The 21,888-nt window shown below is 46.0% G+C and overlaps 1 protein-coding gene across 4 annotated transcripts in view; it reads right to left on the reverse strand.

Moving 5' to 3' along the window:
- LOC144598398 (zinc finger FYVE domain-containing protein 9-like) overlaps positions 1-21,888 on the reverse strand; it is a 125,700-nt gene that overhangs the window by 47,038 nt on the left and 56,774 nt on the right. For 3 of the 4 annotated variants that reach the window (XM_078408533.1, XM_078408532.1, XM_078408530.1), the window contains exons 6-12: positions 18,641-18,810; positions 17,882-17,999; positions 17,255-17,377; positions 3,528-3,683; positions 3,042-3,266; positions 2,882-2,964; positions 1,954-2,058 (exon numbers count right to left, since the gene is read on the reverse strand). In XM_078408533.1, coding sequence (XP_078264659.1) covers positions 1,954-2,058; positions 2,882-2,964; positions 3,042-3,266; positions 3,528-3,683; positions 17,255-17,377; positions 17,882-17,999; positions 18,641-18,810 — 980 coding nt within the window. The remainder of the gene's footprint in view (positions 1-1,953; positions 2,059-2,881; positions 2,965-3,041; positions 3,267-3,527; positions 3,684-17,254; positions 17,378-17,881; positions 18,000-18,640; positions 18,811-21,888) is intronic. The other variant, XM_078408534.1, reaches the window with a different exon arrangement.

The raw sequence follows: 21,888 nt of genomic DNA on the forward strand, positions 1-21,888 counted from the left end.
CTTTATTAAAAATAGGCAAAAGTGTTGGAGCAACTCGGTGAGTCAGGCAGCATCTCTAAGAAAATGGATAGGCAATGATTTGGGTCTGGTTTCTTCTTCTTGTAGTGGGGGGGGGGGGGGTGAGAGATGGGGGCGGGACAAAATCTGGTAAGTGGATCCAGGTGAGGGGTGAATGACAGATGCTTGGACAAGATGAAAAGACAAAAAGTGTGAGGTATGGAGACAGGGATAGAAGTGTGAAATGTGAAGTCAGAAAAAGTAATACAGGTGGTAGGGGACCGGGAGAGGAAAGGGGAAAATGGGTGTGCACCCTGGAAGGTCTTAGGGGAAAGAGGGGGGAAAATTGGGGAGAGGGTGTTTGTAAGTTATAGAGTGAGGAAACAGGACCTTCGGCCCAACTTGCCCACACCAGCCAACAATGTTCCAGCTGCACTAGTCCCACTTGCCTGCGCTTGGTCCATATCCCTCCAAACCTATCCTATCCATGTACCTGTTTAACTGTTTCTTAAAAGATGGGATAGTCCCAGCCTCAACTATCTCCTCTGGCAGCTTGTTCCATACATCCAACACCCATTGTGTGAAAAAGTTACCCCTCAGATTCCTATTAAATCTTTTCCCCTTCACCTTGAACCTATGTATTCTGTTCCTCGATTCCCCTACTCTGGGCAAGAGACTCTGTGCATCTACCCGATCTATTCCTCTCATGATTTTATACATCTCTATAAAATCACCCCTCATCCTCCTGTGCTCCAGGGAATAGAGACCCAGCCTACTCAACCTCGCCCTGTAGCTCACACCCTCTACTCCTGGCAACATCCTTGTAAATCTTTGCTGAACCCTTTCAAGCTTGACAATATCTTTCCTTTAACTGAACACAATATTCTAAATGCGGTCTCACCAACGTCTTATACAACTGCAACATGACCTCCCAACTTACTTAGTTACCTAAAACTGGAGAACTCTAAATTTGTGCCTTTGGGTTGTATGCTACCCAAGCGGAATACAAGGTGCTATTCCTCCAGTTTGCATATGCCCTCACTCTGGTAATGGAGGCAGCCCACGACAGAAAGTTCCTCCCTCACCTGTATCTACCTACCACCTTCCAGACTTTGTCTCGTTCCCCCATTTTACAATTAGTCTGAAGAATGGTCCTAACCAGAATCGTCACCTATCCATGTTCTCCAGAGACGCTGCTTGACCCGCTGAGTTACTCTGGCACTTTATGTCTTTTCTTGCAATATAAGCATCCGCAGTTACTTGGGTCTTCAAAATACTTCAGATGTTAATATATTACATATTGAATATTAACATTTAATTGAATATTTAATGTTCAGATATTAAAGGTAAATTCTTCAGATGCTGAAAACATGAAATAAAAAGCAATGCATTATAACTCACCTAATCAGGCAATATCTGACAAGGAAAAAAAGAAAATATTTCAAGTTGAAAAGTTAACCTGAAACATTCCCTCTACCTGTCTCCCCAGAGTTGCTGCCTAATTTGCTATTTTAAGCACTTTGATTTTCATTTTATAATTGATAATTATGTAAATACAATAGCATTTGACAGTATTTGGATATTTCACCTTTCAACTAATTTTAGGATTTGCTAATTCGCTGTTTTTTTCTCTTCCAAAGAATGGATGGGCCATTGAACCAACCTTACATTAAACTCGATTACCTCACAACAATACAGCTTCTTTAAAGAGGCTAATAATGATCTACCATCACTATTCAGAAGACCACTTGAATTCTGTGAATTAATTGGCATTGCAAAATATTGAATATTATAAAACAATTTTGGAAGTCCATATTGAGTAACTGGTTAAAGCATTTACTTGGCATATGCATTGGCCACATGCATAGAAAAAAGTATAAGATTTCAATTCCTGATGTGGATGCCGCACTTGTGGGACTTGCAAATGCATTTAAATACATGAAGCATATGGTTTACCTCATTATATCTGTTGCTAGGAATATTGATGCATGTCTTCCTGACTTCCATGTCAACAACAAGCCCTTGTACTACAGGTAACTTGTATTGGTAATTCCTGAAATCCTAAAGAACACAGAAAATTATGTATTAACAGTATTTTTAAAACTATTACATTTGCTTTTTCTTGTTACTACTTATGAACTCAAAAACACTGACATAATAAAGCAATCTAAATCATCAGTCATTTAGAAATGCCTCCAAACAGATTACATTTCCTCTAAAAAAAATTAAACCTACCGAAATGATGCACAAAATCAAAAACAGTAATGTTGGTTATCTACCAACATATTCAAGGAATAGAAAATCAGAAGTTGACAAACATTTGAACCACAAGTCAAGGAGTATGGGGAGAGAAAAGGAAAACACAATTGCAACCAAGATAGGATCAACTATGATCTTATTGAATGATCGAGCAGACTTGAGAGATATCATTGATCTCTGGTGAGAAGATGATTTTGTTTACAATACTCCTTATCATCTGTTGTATTAATCAAATGCCCTTCCAAACATACAATTTAATTGCAAAACAGATCATTGCTTCTAACACAGGTCTGCAGTATTTAAAAACATTTGTTAAACATAGGCTATGCGGTGAACTTTCTAAACTAGTTTAAAATAACATCCTGATGCAAATCTTTTGTTTAATTTGAAGATGACATTTGGGTATTATATGTCAACAAATGATCCCAAAAAGATTGCAGGTTCTCACAGTAGAAATTATTTAGAGAGTTTACCCACATTGTCAGATATCAGTGAATTCGTTAACCGTGTAAACATTAAATTAAAATCCTTGTGGTGGTATCTTGGCAAATAATTTCTACAAGTTCAAGTGCATAATATTGGCCTTGATATAATTATTCTCTTCCCTTGAAAAATGTGAACTTACCGCAAGTAGGTTCATTATTGTATGTCCTGTCTCTCCAAACAGAGGTTTACGAAAACGCACACTGAACAATGGACATGGATAAACTGTAAAATAATATATTAATCAGAAATTGTCACTTTACTCTTTACACAAATTGAATGATACATATACAGTTACTCACATCTATATTCTGCTCCAAGACGCAGCATCAGACGGATTGGGAAAACTTTAGCCCAAGGAGTTTCCCATTTTTGAATTAGAATGGCAAACAGGTATGGTGCATTGGGAAGCACAAGATCCTGCAGAGACTGAAAAGTAGCGGTGACATACAGAAATCCACCGTGTTCTCTACTACCAAGGAAAGTCTGAGTAAAGAAGGAATGGCCCAATTCTCCAACAACATTACCTATAGACAAAAGACTAATGTTAAGTAGCAAAATATTACTTGGCACACATAAGCATGTATGCAAATACTAAAAGTAGAGATGTTTAAAATTTTGTTTTATGTACTCTGCTTAATTTAACACGAGTAATCTATCAAAGTGAACACTAAATTATAGGCTGAATTACTGTTCTGCAAAGTGCTCTATGATAATAATCATACAACCTCATGTGCCATGTTCACATCAAAGCACATCATTATTTTAATACAGTCATATGAGTATACCTGCCAGAGCATCTTGATAAAGCTGTATATAGTGATTAAAGATATCCTTTGGTATGCATTTCTCATCAGGTAAACACTGCAAGAGGATGACTATCTCCGCCTGCCCCACTGCATGCATTCCTTTGGTGGTGAAGGACCAACACTTCCTGTTCACATCTGAGAAAACAATGCAATTGTCAGATGCATCCATTTTGGAACAAAAGCTGTAAAAAGTAACAAGATCACTGACTAATTTTCTTTGTCGCTTACCATAACCTTTACAACTCAGAACTATTAATGATTAAAAAAAATAATCACATTGGCAAATAGTTTAATTTGCTATTTTGGAAACCATGAGTTAGTGACAAAAGGATCCAGGATGGTCTTCATGGGTTAAATTATTTTGCCCACAAATCTGACAATATCAAACTCCTGATCATTCCAATACAACTAGAACACAGACCAACCATTTTCCCTCCCCCAACATATACATTCACCTGGCTGAATTTATTCTCATATTGAGCAATATCTTCTTCAATTCCATTCAGACAGGAACTCGCTCAGTATGAGACAGGAGCCTTTTGGGACCAGTGACCACAGTTCGATTAGGTTTTAAGATAGTTATGAAAAGGGACGGAGAGGGTCCACGTGTTAAAATGATCAACTGGGGTAAGGCCAACTTTGAGGGTATGAGAGAAGGTCTCGCTCAAGTTGACTGGAGCAGGTTATTTGAGGGGAAAGGAACATCGGCCAAGTGGGATGTTTTTAAAAGTATGCTGACGAAATCTCAGGATATGTACGTCCCCATTAAGAGTGAAGGGCAAAGCAGGCAAACGTAAGGAAGCTTGGCTGACCAGGGAAATTGAGGCCTTGGTCAAAAACAAGAAGGATGCATGGGACAGGTATAGGCAGCTAGGATCAACTGCATCCCTCGGTTTCAGTTTCGGGAACTAAGGAGTAAACTGTAAAAGGAGATCAGAAGGGCAAAAAGGGACCAGGAGATAGCTCTGACGTGTAGCATTAAGGAAAATCCCAAAAGATTTATAAATACATAAGAGGGAAAAGGTAACGAGAGAGAGAGGGGGGAGGGGGGGGAAAGAGAGAGAGAGAGAGAGAGGGAGAGAGGAGGGGGGGGAGGGGGAGGGGGGGAAGGAGAGAGAGAGAGAGAGAGAGAGAGAGAGAGAAGAGAGAGAGAGAGAGAGAGAGAGAGAGAGAGAGAGAGAGAGAGAGAGAGAGAGAGAGAGAGAGAGAGAGAGAGAGAGAGAGAGAGAGAGAGAGAGAGGAGAGAGAGAGAGAGAGAGAGAGAGAGAGAGAGAGAGAGAGAGAGAGAGAGAGAGAGAGAGAGAGAGAGAGAGAGAGAGAGAGAGAGAGAGAGAGAGAGAGAGAGAGAGAGAGAGAGAGAGAGAGAGAGAGAGAGAGAGAGAGCGAGAGAGAGAGAGAGAGAGAGAGAGGAGAGAGAGAGAGAGAGTGGGACCTCTCAGGAATCAAAGCAGTCACTTCTGTGTGGAGCCACAGGAGATGGGCAAGATCCTCAATGAGTATTTCTCCTCTGTATTTATCAAGGAGAAAGACAGTAGGACCGAGGAACTTGTGGCAGACAATGGAAGTGTCTTGAGAGCAGTCAGTGTTATCGTCGAAAAAGTATTGAAGGTACTGTCGTGTATGATGGTAAGACAAATCTCCAGGGTCTGATCAGATGTATCAGAGGACATTGCGGGAAACTAGAGAGGAAATTGCAGGAGCCCTGGTTGAAATTTATGAGTCTTCCTTAAATACAGGAGAGGTGCCGGAAGACTGGCGGGTGGCAAATGTTGTGCCTCTTTTCAAGAAGGGCTGCAGGGAAAATGCTGGGAACCATAGGCCGTCTGTAGTTGGGAAAGTTATACAGGTGTTTGGATGGGCAAGGGCTGATTAGGGATAGTCAGCATGGTTTTGTACATGGGAGGTCGTGCCTCACAAATCTGATTTTTTTGAAGATGTGACCAAAAAGGTTGATGAGGGCAGAGCTGTAGATGTTGCGTACATGGATTTCAGTAAGGCGTTCGACAAGGTTCTGCATGGTAGGTTGCTCTGGAAGGTTAGATCACATGGGATCCAAGGAGAGATAGATGAATGGATAGCAAATTGGCTCCATGGAAGGAAGCAGAGGGTGATGGTGGAAGGTTGCTTCTCAGACTGGAGGCCTGTGACTGGTTGTGTGCCTCAGGGTTCGTTGCTGGTTCTGTTACTGTTTGGCATCTACATCAATGATTTGGATGAGAACATACAGGGCAAGATTAGCAAGTTTGCTGATGACACAAAAGCAGATGGAGAAGATGGTTGTGCAAGATTGCAGCAGGGAATGGATCGTTTGGACAGGTGGGCAGAGGAATGATGAAATTTAATACAGAGAAGTGTGAGGTGTTGCATTTTGGGACATCGAACAAGGGCAGGACCTACACAGTAAATGGTAGGCCTCTGGGTACTGTTGTAGAGCAGAGGGATCTAAGAGTACAGGTGCATGGTTCCTTGAAGGTCGAGTCGCAGGTAGATAAGGTGGTCAAAAAGGCTTTTGGCACTTTGGCCATCATCCGTCAGTCAGAGTATTGAGTATAGAAGTTGGGAGGTCATGTTACAATTGGATAAGACGTTGGTGAGACTGCATTTATAATATTGTGTTCAGTTCTGGGAACCATATTATCAAGTTTGAAAGGGTCCAGAAAGGATTTACGAGGATGTTGCCAGGACTAGAGGGTGTGAGCTGTAGGGAGAGGTTGTGAAAGAGTTAAAGTAATTATAGACGTTAAGTAGGTTACAAAATGGACGCTCTGCTGTAGTTTTAAGCAAAAATATAAAATGGACACCTTGCTTGTAGTTGCATGGTGCTGTCTTTTCAGGTAGGAAGCAAAAGAGCGTGAAACTGCAGAGATAAGGAACGACTCCTTATTGGACCAAAACCTTATATGGACATGGCTTTGCAGAAATCGGAAGCAGCTGCAAAAGCTCTAGTATTACCATGTGTGGACATGGCGGGAATTTTATGCTGGAATGTACTGATAAGATTGGGGTTAAAAAGGCTGATTGAACATTGTATGAGTGAGTGGGAACATGAGGAGCTCTGTGTGTGTCTGAAGACACACAGTACTGTCCTCCCCTCTCCCGCCTGGCATAATAAAGACTACTGTTTTACTACTAACTTTATGGTATTGTTGTCTGTCGAAGCGAAACGAACTTTAACATTGACGTAGTCGGCAGGATCTCGCTGGGACCATCTCCGACGACTGAGTAATAGGCTGCGGTCTGGCCGGGACCTCGAAGGGAGTAAAAGTGCACTATCGGATCCATTGAGTCTGAATTCCCGAATGAGTTCCCGGGAACACTGTGGTCCCTCATCGGAGGTTGATCTGGTTCTCTGCCGAGATTCTTTAGACAGACAACGTAAGGTAAGACGAAAATTTGTAATTTTTGATTGAACAGCTCAGACTAGGGCAGTCTGGAAATTTGTGATGTTTGATTGAACATCTCAGACTAGGGTAGTCTGGAAATTTGTGGTTTTTGATTGAACAGCTCAGACTAGGGTAGTCTGGAAATTTGTGTCTTTTGAGTGAATAGGTCAGACTAGGAAGGTAGTCTGTGGAAATTAAGGATTGGACAGCTCTGACTAAAGTCAGGAAATTAAGATTGAACAGCTCTGACAAAAGTCAGGAAATTATATTTGTGATTGAACAACTCAGATAAACGAATATCTGGAAATTAGCAATAATGGGATAGGCTCTAGATAAAAGCGATGGGGGAGCTCCGGTACAACACAAATGTTATTTGGATCCTGAAAAACGTAAAGATTACTGACAATTGTCTGCTTTATTAATAAAAAGATTGGGAAATGAAGCCTGGCCAGTAGGGGGAACATGGAATGTAGAAACTGAAGCGCTGAAAAAGGTCGTAAACAATTGGTAATTAAAAAACAGTTAAGAAAAATACCTCCAGAGACCACTTGTCTGGCATAGCGACCCTGTTTATAGAGAAGGCGAGGACGAACAAGGGTGGTGTAGACCTCTGCCTTTTGCGCCCCCACTACAGGGAGCCCAGGGTCTCTACCCTGCCTCAACCCAGGCTACAGCCCCTCCCCTAGTTAGACAAAGAGATGTTGAGTCAGAAGACGAAGAAGAAAGAGGAAGGGCCGAGAAATGTATGGAGGAAGAAGTAATTGAGACAAGTGTTGTGGAGGGAGTTCAAATAAACCCGTGAAAGACAGCAAATAGAGTAATGCCAATGAGAGCTATGGTAAACCCCCGAACCGGAGAAAATGGACAGCCAGACACTGTAAGGAGAGATAAGGCACCAGATTTGGAGCCCTCTGGCAGCATAGAAGCTTTTTAACATCTTCTGGCACGCCCATTAAAAACTCCCTTTATGTGACAAATCTGTTACAGGCCCTCACGCTCCCAAGCCGATTATCAAGTGCAGTGCTCACACAGAAAGTTCCGATGAGGTTTCCCAAGGAAACGCCCTTGCAGACATAACTGCCCGGCCGTCCGCTTGTCACTCCAGAAATGTTGTCCCCACGGAACAAAGAGTTTTGACAAACAGAACGGCTCTGCCAGACATGGGTGAAGTTAAGTTAATGCAGGGGAATGCCTCTGCTGCGCAAAAAGATCTTTGGAAACAAAAGGGCTGTGCTATTGATACCCCAATGGGCCTCTGGCTCATCCCTCTTGGACAGGTTTGTGTACCTGATGCATTCTTATCTTTCCTGTTAACCTACATGCACTCCCTTACTCATGCTGGAAAGGAGGGAATGGTAAGGATGGCCAAAGAAACATGGTGGCACCTGAAAATTCAGCAAGAGGCACTCAAGCAGGCCTCTGCGTGTGGGATATGCCAGCGGAGAAATCCTGGCAAGGCGGTAAAAGGTCCAAAGGGAGTCACTCCAATCCCATCCTGCCCTTTTGAATGCATTGATAGATTTTATTGAAATGCCGTGTGCACATTGTTATAAATATTGTTTATTAATTGTTGATGTATTTAGTAGATGGATTGAAGCCTTGCCTACAAAGAATAACACAGCAGAAACGACTAACGTTGCTGCTAAAATAAATCATTGGATTGCCAACCACTATCGGCTCCGACAATGGTCCTCACTTTATAGCCACTGTTAATAAGGAAATATACCAGCATTTTTAAATCAAGCATCAATTTCTCTGTGTTCACCATCCGCAGACTTCTGGTACAGTCGAAAAGGCAAATGCGACACTCAAGACCAAATTGACTAAGTTAATGGGAATAATGGGGCAGAGCTGGATTAAGGTTCTTCCCTCGCTCTGTTTGAAATGAGAATCACTCCACACAGTATTACTAAACTAACACCTGCCGAGATCATATAGGGGCGGCCACTACGTACTCCTTAGGGTGCGTTTACGAGAACGGGTTAGCTTCGATCTACATGCCCTTAGTGAGGAATTAATTACGTACACACAGCAATTGACCCGAATCTTGTCAGTCTTGCATTCACAGGTATTGGAGACGCAGAGACCACTACCGGCTGATCATAACAGCAAATCCACACAACCAGGCGACTATGTACTGAAGGGAGTTGGAACTGGTGGCCGTATAGTTGGTTTGGTGGACTTTGGGGTTCCATGATACATTATGGCTCCATCTTCCTATTAATCATTGCTCTTGTAGTGGGCCAAGTAGGCCAAAATAACGACAAGTAGGCAAGGTTAACGAAAGCGTGTTTACTGTATCTCTGGAACTCCAAAAGGGAATGAGAGTCATGCGGTCCTTGACCTTTATACTCCCGGCCGAAGTCCGCCTCCTTGGCTCGACCCATTCCCGTGCCGAGGGGTCGTGAGTGGTATGGCCCGACCCTCGGGAGCCGCCACAGGACCCCCCCCCCCCAGAACCAGAGGCACGAAGCGCACCGGTGGTCGCACTAGTCGACCGAACCGTGTACGGTACCCGTCCGACGGGAGGTCTGGCGGGGGCTCAGCTGAAGGGACAACCGGGGGGGCTGGCGGGGGCACTGCTGGAGGGACAAACGGGGGCGGAGAAGGGGGTACAAATACCGGTCGAGATGAGGGGATCGGCTGGTGCGGTGTTGGAGGCACTTGTAAAGGGGGGCGCCCGCGCGGCCGAGGCTGTGCAACCCGCACCGGCTGGTCAATGTCCAAGTGCGCTGGCTTGAGGCGATTAATTGACACGGCCTCCGGTCGGCCCCCCATGTCCAACACAAAAGTTGTCTCACAGTGCTTCAGCACCTTGAAAGGGCCCTCATAAGGTCTCTGAAGCTGTGCTCGATGGGCGTCGCGGCGGAGAAAAACGTAGGCACAATCTCGAAGGGCCAATGGGACGTGCGGGTGGAACGTCCCATGGTGAGACGTAGGTACGGGTGCCAGTTTTCCCACTCGCTCACGAAGGCGCTGTAGGGTGGACGAGGACGGTTCCTGCTGCCCCGGCGATGAGGGCACGAACTCCCCGGGCACGGTGAGCGGCGACCCTTAGACGAGCTCGGCTGATGACGTTGCGAGGTCCTCCTTGGGTGCCGTCCGGATGCCTAATAGAACCCACGGCAGTGCGTCCATCCAATCGGGGCCGGAGAGTCGTGCCTTCAACGCAGCCTTGAGCTGCCGGTGGAACCTCTCCACCAGGCCGTTAGCCTGCGGATGGTAGGCCGTGGTGTGGTGAAGCCGAACCCCTAACAGCTCAGCCATGGCTGACCACAACTCAGAGGTGAACTGTGGTCCCCGGTCTGATGTAAGGTCCACCGGCACCCCAAAGCGTGCGATCCAATTTGCAGCCAACGCTCGAGCACACGTGGCCGTGGACGTGTCGGTCAATGGTATGGCCTCTGGCCACCGGGTGAACCTGTCAACCACCGTGAGGAGGTGAGTAATGCCCCTCGAAGTCGGGAGGGGACCCACAATGTCCACTTGCAGGTGGTCAAATCGGCGGTTTGGCAGACCGATTTGCTGGAGAGGCGCCCGGACGTGGCGCTGGATCTTCGCCCTCTGGCACGCGACGCAGGTGCGGGCCCAATTGCCAACCTGCTTGCGGAGACCATGCCACATGAACCGTGTGGCCACCAGTGCGACTGTCGTCCGGATGGATGGGTGAGCCAACCCGTGGATTACATCGAAAATCCGCCTGCGCCAGGCAGCAGGCACGATGGGGCGTGGTTGGCCCAATGACACGTCGCACAAAATTGTCGCTCCATTGGGGCCGAGAGGGACATCCTCAAGGCGGAGGCCGGAGATGGCAGTCCGGTAGGCGGGTATCTCGTCGTCCACCAGTTGAGCCACCGCCAGGGCTGAATAGTCAATGCCAGGCGCCACATCCAAAACCACCTCGACGGCGGGGCGCGACAACGCGTCGGCCACCCGGTTTTCTTTCCCCTCCACGAAACGGATGGAGGTTGTGTACTCTGAAATGTACGCCAACTGACGCTGTTGTCGGGCGGACCACGGGTCTGCAACCTTCGTGAAGGCGAAAGTTAGTGGCTTGTGGTCCGTGAATGCTGTGAACGGACGTCCCTCCAGAAAGTAGCGGAAGTGACGTACCGCCTGGTACAGGGCCAGGAGCTCGCGGTCAAACGCACTATACTTCTTCTGGGCGCTGGTAAGGTGTCGGCTGAAAAAGGCCAGGGGACACCAACCCCTGTCTGTCAGTTGTTCCAGCACGGCGCCGATAGCTACCTCTGATGCGTCCACTGTAAGGGCCGTCGGGGCATTTTCCCGTGGGTGGACGAGCAGCACAGCCCGAGCCAGGGCCTCCTTTGTGCCATCGAAAGCCGTCGCCGCCTCATCGGTCCACGCAATGTCCTTACGTCCGCCTGCCAGAAGATGATACAGCGGCTCCATGATGTGGGCCGCAGATGGCAAAAAACGGTGGTAAAAAGCCACCATGCCCACGAATTCCTGCAGGCCACGTAACGAGAAGGGACGGGGAAACCGGCGGATGGCCTCAACTTTGTCCGGCAGAGGAACCGCACCCTGCGAAGCCACGCGGTGGCCGAGGAAATCGATGGTTTCCACGCCGAGCTGGCACTTGGCGATGTTGATAGCCAAGCCGTGCTCACTCAGCCTTTGAAACAGCTGTCGAAGGTGGGCACAGTGCTGCTTCCGCGAGCGGCTGGCTATCAATATGTCATCGAGGTACACAAATATGAAGTCCAGCCCACGACACACGCCATCCATCAGGCGCTGAAATGCCTGCGCCGCGTTTTTGAGGCCGAATGGCATGCGCACGAACTCATACAGGCCAAACGGTGTGATGATCGCCGTCTTTGGTACGTCGTCCGGATTGACGGGGATCTGGTTGTAACCCCGCACCAGATCCACTTTGGAGAATATAGTAGCCCCGGCGAGGTGGGCGTTGAAATCCTGAATGTGGGGTACGGGGTATCGGTCCGCCGTGGTAGCGGCGTTCAGTCGCCGATAATCCCCGCAAGGCCGCCAGCCACCGCTTGCCTTGGGGACCATGTGAAGTGGGGACGCCCATGGACTGTTCGATGGTCGAACGATCCCCAAGGATTCCATGTCGCGGAATTCCTGCCGCGCCAGACGCAATTTATCCGGCGGAAGTCGGCACGCTCGTGCGTGGAGGGGTGGGCCGGTCGTGACGATGAAATGCACCACCCCATGCTTGGGGTTTGACGTACGAAATTGCGGCGCCGTGATGTCCGGGAATTCCGCCAGGATTCGAGCATAGGTGGATTCGACCGATGACAGCGGTCGAGCAACAGGACAGACCAACCCTAATGTAATGGGCTGCATTGTTGCACTGTGGACCAATTGCTGCCTTCTGACATCCACCAGGAGGGAATGCGCCCGCAAAAAGTCCGCCCCGAGCAACGGTTGTGAGACGTCGGCCACGGTGAACTGCCAAGTAGAGTGGCAAGAGCCGAAGGTGATCTTCACCGTGCGCACGCCATAGGTGCGAATGCTGGTTCCATTCGCAGCGGTGAGGGCGGAACCGCGCTTCCCAGAATGAATGTCCTGCATCGAAGGAGGCAGCACGCTCAACTCTGCCCCGGTATCCACAAGAAAACGATTACCCGAAACCCGATCCCAAGCAAAAAGGCGGTGAATCTGGCCGGCCGCCGCGGGGTCTACTGGCAGCCGGCCACAGCGTTTCCCGGATACGCGCATGGCAGGCGGCATCGTCGGGCTGCAGCACCCCAGCGCTGGTGGTAATAACACCAGTTCTTAACCAAGGTGTTGTCTGAAGCCTGCTGTCGTTGAAAAGCAGGTGCAGTACCTGCGGCTACCGCCGGGGGAGCCCGTGCAGGCCTCCGGGGCGCAGGTTTGACTCCTTCCACAGCCGCCCCTCCCGACCAGGCTATTTCGGGCGCTGCCGGAGTGACGCGCAGCGTCATGACGTCATCACTGCGCGCCGCCCAAAGGGCGTCTGCACGCCTGCCGAGGGCCTGGAGATCATCAAAAGGCCCTTCACTGAGCTGCATGCGAATGTCGGACGGCAGTAAGTGGAGAAATACATAGTCGAAAAGGAGGCAAGGTTTGTGACCGTCCAGCAACGCGAGCATGTCACTAAGCAGCGCGGATGGGCGCCGGTCGCCCAGGGGAGGCATTTGGAGGATTCTTTTAGCCCGCTCCATTCTCGGGAGCCGGTAAGTTTCCAGCAATAGATCTTTAAGCGCCTTGTATTTACCTTGGGTCGGTAGGTCGGCGAGGAACTCGGTTACCCGCTGGACCGTGTCCTGGTCCAGGGCTCCAACCAGGTAGAAAAACCGTGTATCATCCGACCGGATGGATTTGAGCTGGAAATATACCTCAGCTTGCTGGAACCAGACGTGGGGTCGGTGGGTCCAAAAGGTAGGGAGGGCTACAGAAATTGCCTCGATAGCCGGTGTAGCGCCCTCGGACAGCGAGGCGAAGGCTGAGCCCCATGTCTTGTCCATTTTTCTATAATGGACCGTTCGGGGTCACCAATGTAGTGGGCCAAGTAGGCCAAAATAACGACAAGTAGGCAAGGTTAACGAAAGCGTGTTTACTGTATCTCTGGAACTCCAAAAGGGAATGAGAGTCATGCGGTCCTTGACCTTTATACTCCCGGCCGAAGTCCGCCTCCTTGGCTCGACCCATTCCCGTGCCGAGGGGTCGTGAGTGGTATGGCCCGACCCTCGGGAGCCGCCACACTCTGATTTTTATTATCAAATGTTTGCGATCATTGTGTACCTACCGAGGACTGTGAATGTTATCATGTTATAATAAAAGGAGGGAATGAAAGAGTTAAAGTAATTATAGAATTTAAGTAGGTTGCAAAATGGACCTCTGCTATAGTTTTAATTAGTTTTAATTAATTAAAATAATTGAAAATCATTAGCAACGCAGTGGTGCTAGTTTCCGACGGGCACGGTGACAGACGCACCACACATCTCTGTCCTCCATACAGCTGGGAAGCTCCTCTTTTGTCTCTACATATGCGTCTTCCATCAACGTCTTCAGCATCGTCTTGTTTGGTCGTCCCGGGTTCCGTCTTCCATAGGTGGGTTCCCACAGCACAACCTTGTTTGCTGGTATTTCTGGATGGCGGTGGCAATGACCAGCGAGCCTCATCCTTCTCGACCTGATCTTCTTGGTCAGAGGTGGAATCTCCACATAGAGCTGGGCGTTGGTGGTGCGGGCCCTCCAACTGACATTTTGAACTTTTCTGAGCATTCGGGTGTAGACACCATCGAGATACTTGGACAGTGCTCGAGTGAGAGTCCATGCCTCACACCCGTACAATAATATTGTCGCTACAGTTGCATGGAAGAATCTCAGTTTGAGACCCTTAGACATCCAGATTTCCCCCATGTTATTGAAGGCTTTCCATGTGAGTGCTTTCCGGACCTTGAGGTCATTCTCTGAGCTCTGCATCCTCGCTCCCAGGTACTTGAAGTCCTCTGCCACTGGTCTTAATGGGCTCATGGTCATCACCGTTGAACGCCATGTACTCCGTCTTCTTGGTATTGAGGTGGAAGCCCACTTTCTCGCACTCTGTCTCGACCCTGCCGAGCAGCTCTTGTGCCTACCCAATTTAGTCTGACAGCAGGACGATGTCATCAGCGAAGTCGAGGTCTGACGAGTTGACTGACCCGATTCTTCTCGAACGCCTTGTGGTGATTGTGAAGCCGAGGTCCTTGTGTTTCTTGAGCCCCTGCCTCATTGCATAATCAAGGACAATGACAAAGAGAAAGGGTGCCAGCGTGTCTCCCTGTAAGACCCCCGCAAGGATTTCGAACACTTTGCTCTCGCCATCCGGGGTGACAACCTTGGTCGTGGTGCCCAAGTGCATAACCTCAATGGCTCTCAGGAGATGAGGGATACTATAAGCCTTCAAAATCCTCATCATTTTGCATCGATGAATCGAGTCAAACGCCTTCTTGAAATCAATGAAGGTTAGGACCGCCGGCAGGTTGTTATTCTTCACCTCCTCAATGATTCTTCAGAGGGCAAGGATCTGTGTGACCGTGTTCCTCTTCTCTCTGAAACCATTCTGATTATAAAGTAGCTTCGGGTTGATAGCAGCCCTAATCCGGTTGAGAATCAAGGGGTTGTAGACCTTGGCCAAGACACATGTCAGGCTGATGCCACGATAGTTGTCAGTTTTGTTCAGGCCCCCAGATTTGGAGACGGGGATGAAGTTGGATTGTGACCATTGTGTTGGCTTGTCATTCGTCATTAGCGCTGTGTTGCAGAACTTGAGCATGATATCGTCGTGCTCACAGTTTTTCAACACCTCTGGAGATATGTTATCAGGGTCTGGACTCTTCCCTTGCTTCAGCGAGGTCTTCACTTTTCGCAGCTCCTCCAAGGTAAAGGGGCCGTTGTGAATCTGTACATCCATGAGGACAGTTTTAAGCAAGAATATAAAATGGACACCTTGCTTGTAGTTGCATGATGCTGTCTTTTCAGGATGGAAGCAAAAGAGCGCAAAACTGCAAAGATAAGGAACGACACCTTGTTGGAACAAAGCCTTATATGGGCATGGAAGAAGCTGCAGAAGCTCTAGTATTACCATGTATGGACATGGCGGGAATTATATACTGGAATGTACTGATAAGATAGGGGTTAAAAAGGCTGATTAAACGTTGTATGAGTTTACTGTTTTACTACTAACTTTATGGTATTGTTGTCAGCCGAAGGGAAACAAACTTTAACAGTTGAGTAAGCAGGGTCTCTATTCCATGGAGCGCAGGAGGATGAGGGGTGATCTTATAGAGGTGTACAAAATCATGAGAGGAATAGATCGGGTAGATGCACAAAGTCTCTTGCCCAGGGGAATCAAGCACCAGAGGACATAGGTTCAAGGTGAAAAGATTTAATAGGAATCCGGGGGGTACCTTTTTCACACAAAGGGTGGTGGGTGTATGGAACAAGCTGCCAGAGGAGGTAGTTGAGGCTGGGACAATCCCATCATTTAAGAAACAGCTAGACAGGTACATGGATTGGACAGATTTGGAAGGATGTGGACCAAGCACAGGCAAGTGGGACAAGTGTAGCTGGAACATTGTTGGCCGGGGTGGGCAAGGTGGGCCGAAGAGCCTGTTTCCACACTCTATCACTCTATGTCTCTAACTCGCTCGTTCATTGGAGTTGGTTGTTTGAAGGAAAAGGAAAAATGGGATGTTTTTTAAAGTGTGCTGACAAGAGATCAGGACATGCACGTTCCTGTTAGAGTGAAGGGCAAGGCAGGGAAATGTAAAGATGCCTGGATGACGAGGGAAATTGAGGCTTTGGTTAAGAGCAAGAAGGAGGCATGGGACAGGAATAGGCAGCTGTGATCAAGTGTATCCCTGGAGGAGTTTCAGGAACTAAGCTAAAAACGAAAATCAGAAGGGCATAGAAACAAAGAAAAATAAGTGCAGTAGGCCATTCGGCCCGTTGAGACAGCACTGCCATTCAATATGATCATGGCTGATCATCTAAAATCAGTACCCCGTTCCTGCTTTTTCCTCATATCCCTTGATTCCTTTAGCCCTGAGAGCTAAATCTAACTCTCTCTTGACAACATCCAGTGAATTGGCGTCCACTGCCTTCTGTGGCAGAGAATTCCACAGATTCACAAATCTCTGGGTGAAGAAGTTTTTCCTCATCTCAGTCCTAAATGGCCTACCCCTTATTCTTAAACTGTGACCCCTGGTTCTGGAATCCCCCAACATCGGGAACATTTTACCTGCATCTAGCCTGTCCAATCCTTATAAAACCATTCACAACCTCAAGGCATTGATTAAGCACATTGGCTAAAAGAAATGTCAGTATTGGCATTTAAGCAAAGTATGTAGCATGTCTCAACAATGTTATTGGTCACATGTTAATGATCATGTTATCTTTTTTGTAATAGAGGAATAAATATAAATCGTTACTCTGGAAAATAACCACTCTTCTTCAAAATAATGCTACAAAATCTCTGACATTCTTCAAGAGCTTCAAGATCTCCCTTTAAAATATTATCTTAAAGGCATGTAGCCTACATTGAGTTCAAGCCTCTTAAGCTTCTTGAGAATTGAAGCCATAACCACCTTATGTGGTGACATACAAAAAAACTACATGCTAAGTTACAGAAACAGGTATCAAAATTTCTATACCACTTAAGACTATAAACTACATAGGCTCCAAATAAAAACTTGCCTTTGACTAGTTCATTGAATGAGGTTCAGCTTTAGTTTGAGATGTTTTAAATTTAGGAATCAACAGAAACTTTCCTGAAGATGTTAGCATGTGTTTAGTCATACCAGAGAAATGAAAACGCATTAAAATACTCACAATTGACAAGTTTGACCATAACAAGCAAGTTTGCATTTAAAACAAAAACTAGAGGATCAGGGCCTCCTTCTTCCAACTGCAGCATCAGAGAGATCTGTGACGGCTGTTCCTCAACAGCATAATCTAGCACAAGAAAAAATCCATCTTTGTTGAAACATTTATGAAAACTGATAAGCTGATTAGAATGTGATATATCAACAAAAATCTGAATATGGTTTCATGTACAAGTTCAGATATTTAAAGCCTAACAATCCTATACCCACCCCACTGGAAAATGCATAAAATTTGAAGTTGTTGGAGAATAAGGAGGAAAAAACTGATATCCATGTGATTCGGGTAGACACAAAATGCCGGAGTAACTCAGCAGGTCAGGCAGCATCTCTGGAGAGAAGGAATGGGTGTAGTTTTGGGTCGAGACCCTTCTTCAGACCTGCTTATCTCCCAACCGTTTCTGGATCTCACCGTCCCCCCTGCGCCTCCATGTGATTAGAATGGTTTTTAAATAAAATAAAATTTCAGAACCAATGATAAAAAATATTTGAGTGTGGCAGATTGTATTTTAATGTGCACTTGAAGAACTGTAACGGTAACAATCACGTGAAAAGTTTTTTGTTCTGTCACACTTACCTCCTTTGACACCAGTAGAGATGAGAATAGGTGGGAGCCCATTTTCTGGGACTAAGTTAATTGCACTTCCAACTGGACTGCCTATTTGAGCTGTACTACCCAATGATGTAGCTGCGTTCTGAAACAGTATAAAATTAAGACGACTGTTATTAATCAAACCAAGTGACATACACCAACATTTTTTTGCACTTGCAAAATAGATTTATTTGACAACTCCTTTAGTAACCAAACAGGTTAATAATAAGATTCTCCTGTATTGTATGGTGTTCTTTGATGGACCAAAATACTCAAAGAAACTAAAGTCGCAAAATGTTTGGCACATCAGATCATATTCCTTTTACGTGGTAACTTTCATACATACATATGCAACTCCTTACATGATCAATTGGTATTAAATACAGTAAACCCTTACTATAATGGACCATGGGGGGAGGAGAGGAAGGAGAATGTTGTCCATTATCGTTGATTCTCCGTTATAACCCGGTACAGTATTATCATTGCATGCAGTTGAAACAAAGACCTGCCGATGCTGGTTAATATACAAAAGGACCCAAAGTGCTGGAGTAACTCATCGGGTCAGGTAGAATCTCTGGAGAATATTGCTAGGCAATGATTCAGGTCAGGACCCCTCTTCAGAATTATGTTGGGAATTTATGTTACCTTGCACAAAATCACTGCTGGAACATTTTTCTACATACGGAATTAACTGCAATGAATGGAAACCATTTCTACTCTGGTATCTTTTAATCAGATTCATACCTCTGAGGCTGTGGGTTTGGTTGCAACTTCTTTACCAGGATCATGTGATACCGTCAAAGAACCTGTCATAGATGGTCCTCCTGTTGATAGTTTTGCTGCATCTGCAACTTCTCCATTTGGTAAGATTCCATCAGCAAACCAGACTCGCCGTTGCTCCTTTGGGTGAGTCACTAAACACATACATTAGTTAGTCAAAATCCAACACAATTAACCCAATGTTCTTCTGTTCCAAAAACAAAGGGGCAACAGAATAACAAAGCTGATTGCATGAATGCTTATTTTCTCAACATAAATTTTTGTTTTCTCAAGCCTGCCTTCAATTCAAGTAGTGACTATCATTAAAAAGATAAATAGTTGATGATAAATTAATTGAGAGAATATGGAATAAGGGCACAACTTCCTCTTTCCATTCAGCAAGACAATGGCCCATTTGATTGTAGTCGCAACTGCATTTTCCACCCTATTCACATAATCTGTACGGCTATTTTGGAAGGTTTGATCACTTGGAATTCAGGGCAAGCTAGACAACTGGATATAAAATTGACTTGAAGATAGGAGTCAGAGGGAAGTGGCTGTGGAGACTTGAAACAGTTGGTATACAACTGGAATCGGTGCTGGGTCTGTTGTTGTTGTTGTTTGTTATTAATGATTTGTATGTGAATGGGGGTGACATGGTTTGTACGTTTGTAATGACATTAAAATTATTGGTGTAGTAGACAGTAAAGAAGGTTATCCAAGATTACAATGGGATCTAATCAACTGGGTCAATGGACCAAGAAATGGCAGGTGGAGTTTAATCCATCTGCATGTATTCCTTTATGATAGGACAAACAGAGCAGAGCTTGCACAGTAAATGGCAATGCCCTGCGAAGTGTTGTAGGACAGGGTGTGGGTGCATGGTTCCAAGAAAATGGAGACATAGGTGGACAAGATGGTGAAGGGGGCATTTGACATGCTTGTCTTCATTGGTCAGGCTATTATGTACAGGAGTAGGCATATCTTGTGACAGTTGTACAAGATGTTGGTAAGGCCACAACATATTTGGAGTACAGTGTACAGTTCTGGTCACCCTGTTATAGGAAAGATGTAATTAAACTGGAAAGAGTGCAAAAGAGATTTACAGGGATGTTCTCAGATCTAGATATTTTTAGTTATAAGGAGACTGGGTCTTTTTTCACTGGAGCATAGGAGGCCAAGGGGTGAACTTCGAGGATTCTAAAATCATGAGAGGCACAAACATGGTGAGTAGCCAGTCTTTCCCCAGGGTAGGGGAGAGTAAGACTACAGGGCACGGCTTTAATGTGAGAGGGGAAAGATTGCAGTTGAGGAGCAACTTTCTCCACACACTGTTGTGTATACAGTGCCCTCCATAATAAAGACCCATCATTTATTTATTTGCCTCAGTACGCCACAATTTGAGATTTACATAGAAACATAGAAAATAGATGCAGGAGGAGGCCATTTGCCCGTGGAGCCAGCACCGCCATTCATTGTGATCATGGCCAATTAGTAACCTGTGCCTGCCTTCTCCCCTTATCCCGATTCCACTAGCCTCACCAGTCTGAAGAAGGGTCTCGACCCGAAATGTCACCCATTCCTTCTCTCCTGAGATGCTGCCTGACCTGCTGAGTTACTCCAGCATTTTGTGAATAAATACCTTCAATTTGTACCAGCATCTGCAGTTATTTTCTTCCACTAGCCCCGAGAGCTCTATCTAACTCTCTTTTAAATTCATCCAGTGAATTGGCCTCCATTGCCATCTGTGGCAGAGAATTCCACAAATTCACAACTCTCTGGGTAAAAAAAAGTCTCTTCTCATCTCAGTTTTAAATGGCCTCCCCTTTATTCTTAGAATGTGTCCCCTGATTCTGGACTCCCTAACATTGGGAACATTTTTCCTGCATCTAGCTTATCTAGTCCTTTTATGATTTTATACGTCGCTATAAAATCCTTCTAAACTCCAGTGAATACAAGCCTAGTCTTTCCAATCTTTCCTCATATGACAGTCCCTCCATCCCAGGGATTAACCTCGTGAACCTACGCTTCACTGCCTCAGTAGCAAGGACATCCTTCCTCAAATTAGGAGACCAAAACTGCACACAATACTCCAGATGTGGTCTCACCAAGGCCCTATACAACTGCAGAAGGACTTCTTTGCTCCTGTACTCAAATCTTCTTGTTATGAAGGCCAACATGTCATTAGCTTTCTTCACTGCCTGCCGTACCTGCACGCTTACTTTCAGTGACTGGTGTACAACGACACCAAGGTTTCGTTGCATTTCCCGTTTACCTAATCTGACGCCATTGAGATAATAATCTGTCTCCTTATTTTTGTCGGCAAAGTGGATAGCCTCACATTCATCTACATTATACTGCATCTGCCATGCATCTGCCCACTCGCTCATCCTATCCAAATCACCCTGCAACCTCCTAACATCCTCTTTGCAGTTCACACTGCCACCCAGCTTTGTGTCATCCACAAACTTGCTAGTGTTACTTCTAATTCCATCATTCAAATCATTAATATATATTGAAAATAGTTGCGGCCCCAGCACCGAGCCTTACGGCACTCCACTCTCCGCTGCCTGCCATTCTGAAAAGGACCCGTTTATTCCTACTCTTTGCTTCCTGTCTGCCAACCAATTCTCTATCCATGTCGATACCCTACTCCCAATACCATGTGCTCTAATTTTGCTCACCAACCTCCCGTGTGGTACCTTATCAAAGCTTTCTGAAAGTCTAGATACACGACATCCACTGGCTCTCCTTCATCCATTTTACTTGACACATCCTCAAAAAATTCCAGAAGATTAGTCAAACAGGATTTCCCCTTCATAAATCCATGCTGACATGGACCAATCCTTTTACCGCTATCAAATACCTCTTTAATAATTGACTCCAGCATCTTCCCCACCACCGATGTCAGGCTAACTGGTCTATAATTCCGTTTTCTCTCTCGCTCCTTTCTTGAAAAGTGGGATAACATTAGCTACCCTCCAATCCACAGGAACTGATCCTGAATCTATTGAACATTGGAAAATGATCACCAATGCATCCACCTCCTCTTTAGCCACCTCCTTGAGTACCCTGGGATGCAGACCATCAGGCCCTGGGGATTTATCAGCCTTCAGTCCCATCAGTCTACCCAATACTATCCTTTGACTTCTTCAGAATACCACAGACTATCGCAAGCCTTGTCAAGGCTTATTTTCAGGATCTGCAGCTCTGTTTCACCACGCCAGACTTTA

This window comes from Rhinoraja longicauda, chromosome 11, assembly GCF_053455715.1.
Source record: "Rhinoraja longicauda isolate Sanriku21f chromosome 11, sRhiLon1.1, whole genome shotgun sequence".
NCBI lineage: Eukaryota > Metazoa > Chordata > Chondrichthyes > Rajiformes > Arhynchobatidae > Rhinoraja > Rhinoraja longicauda.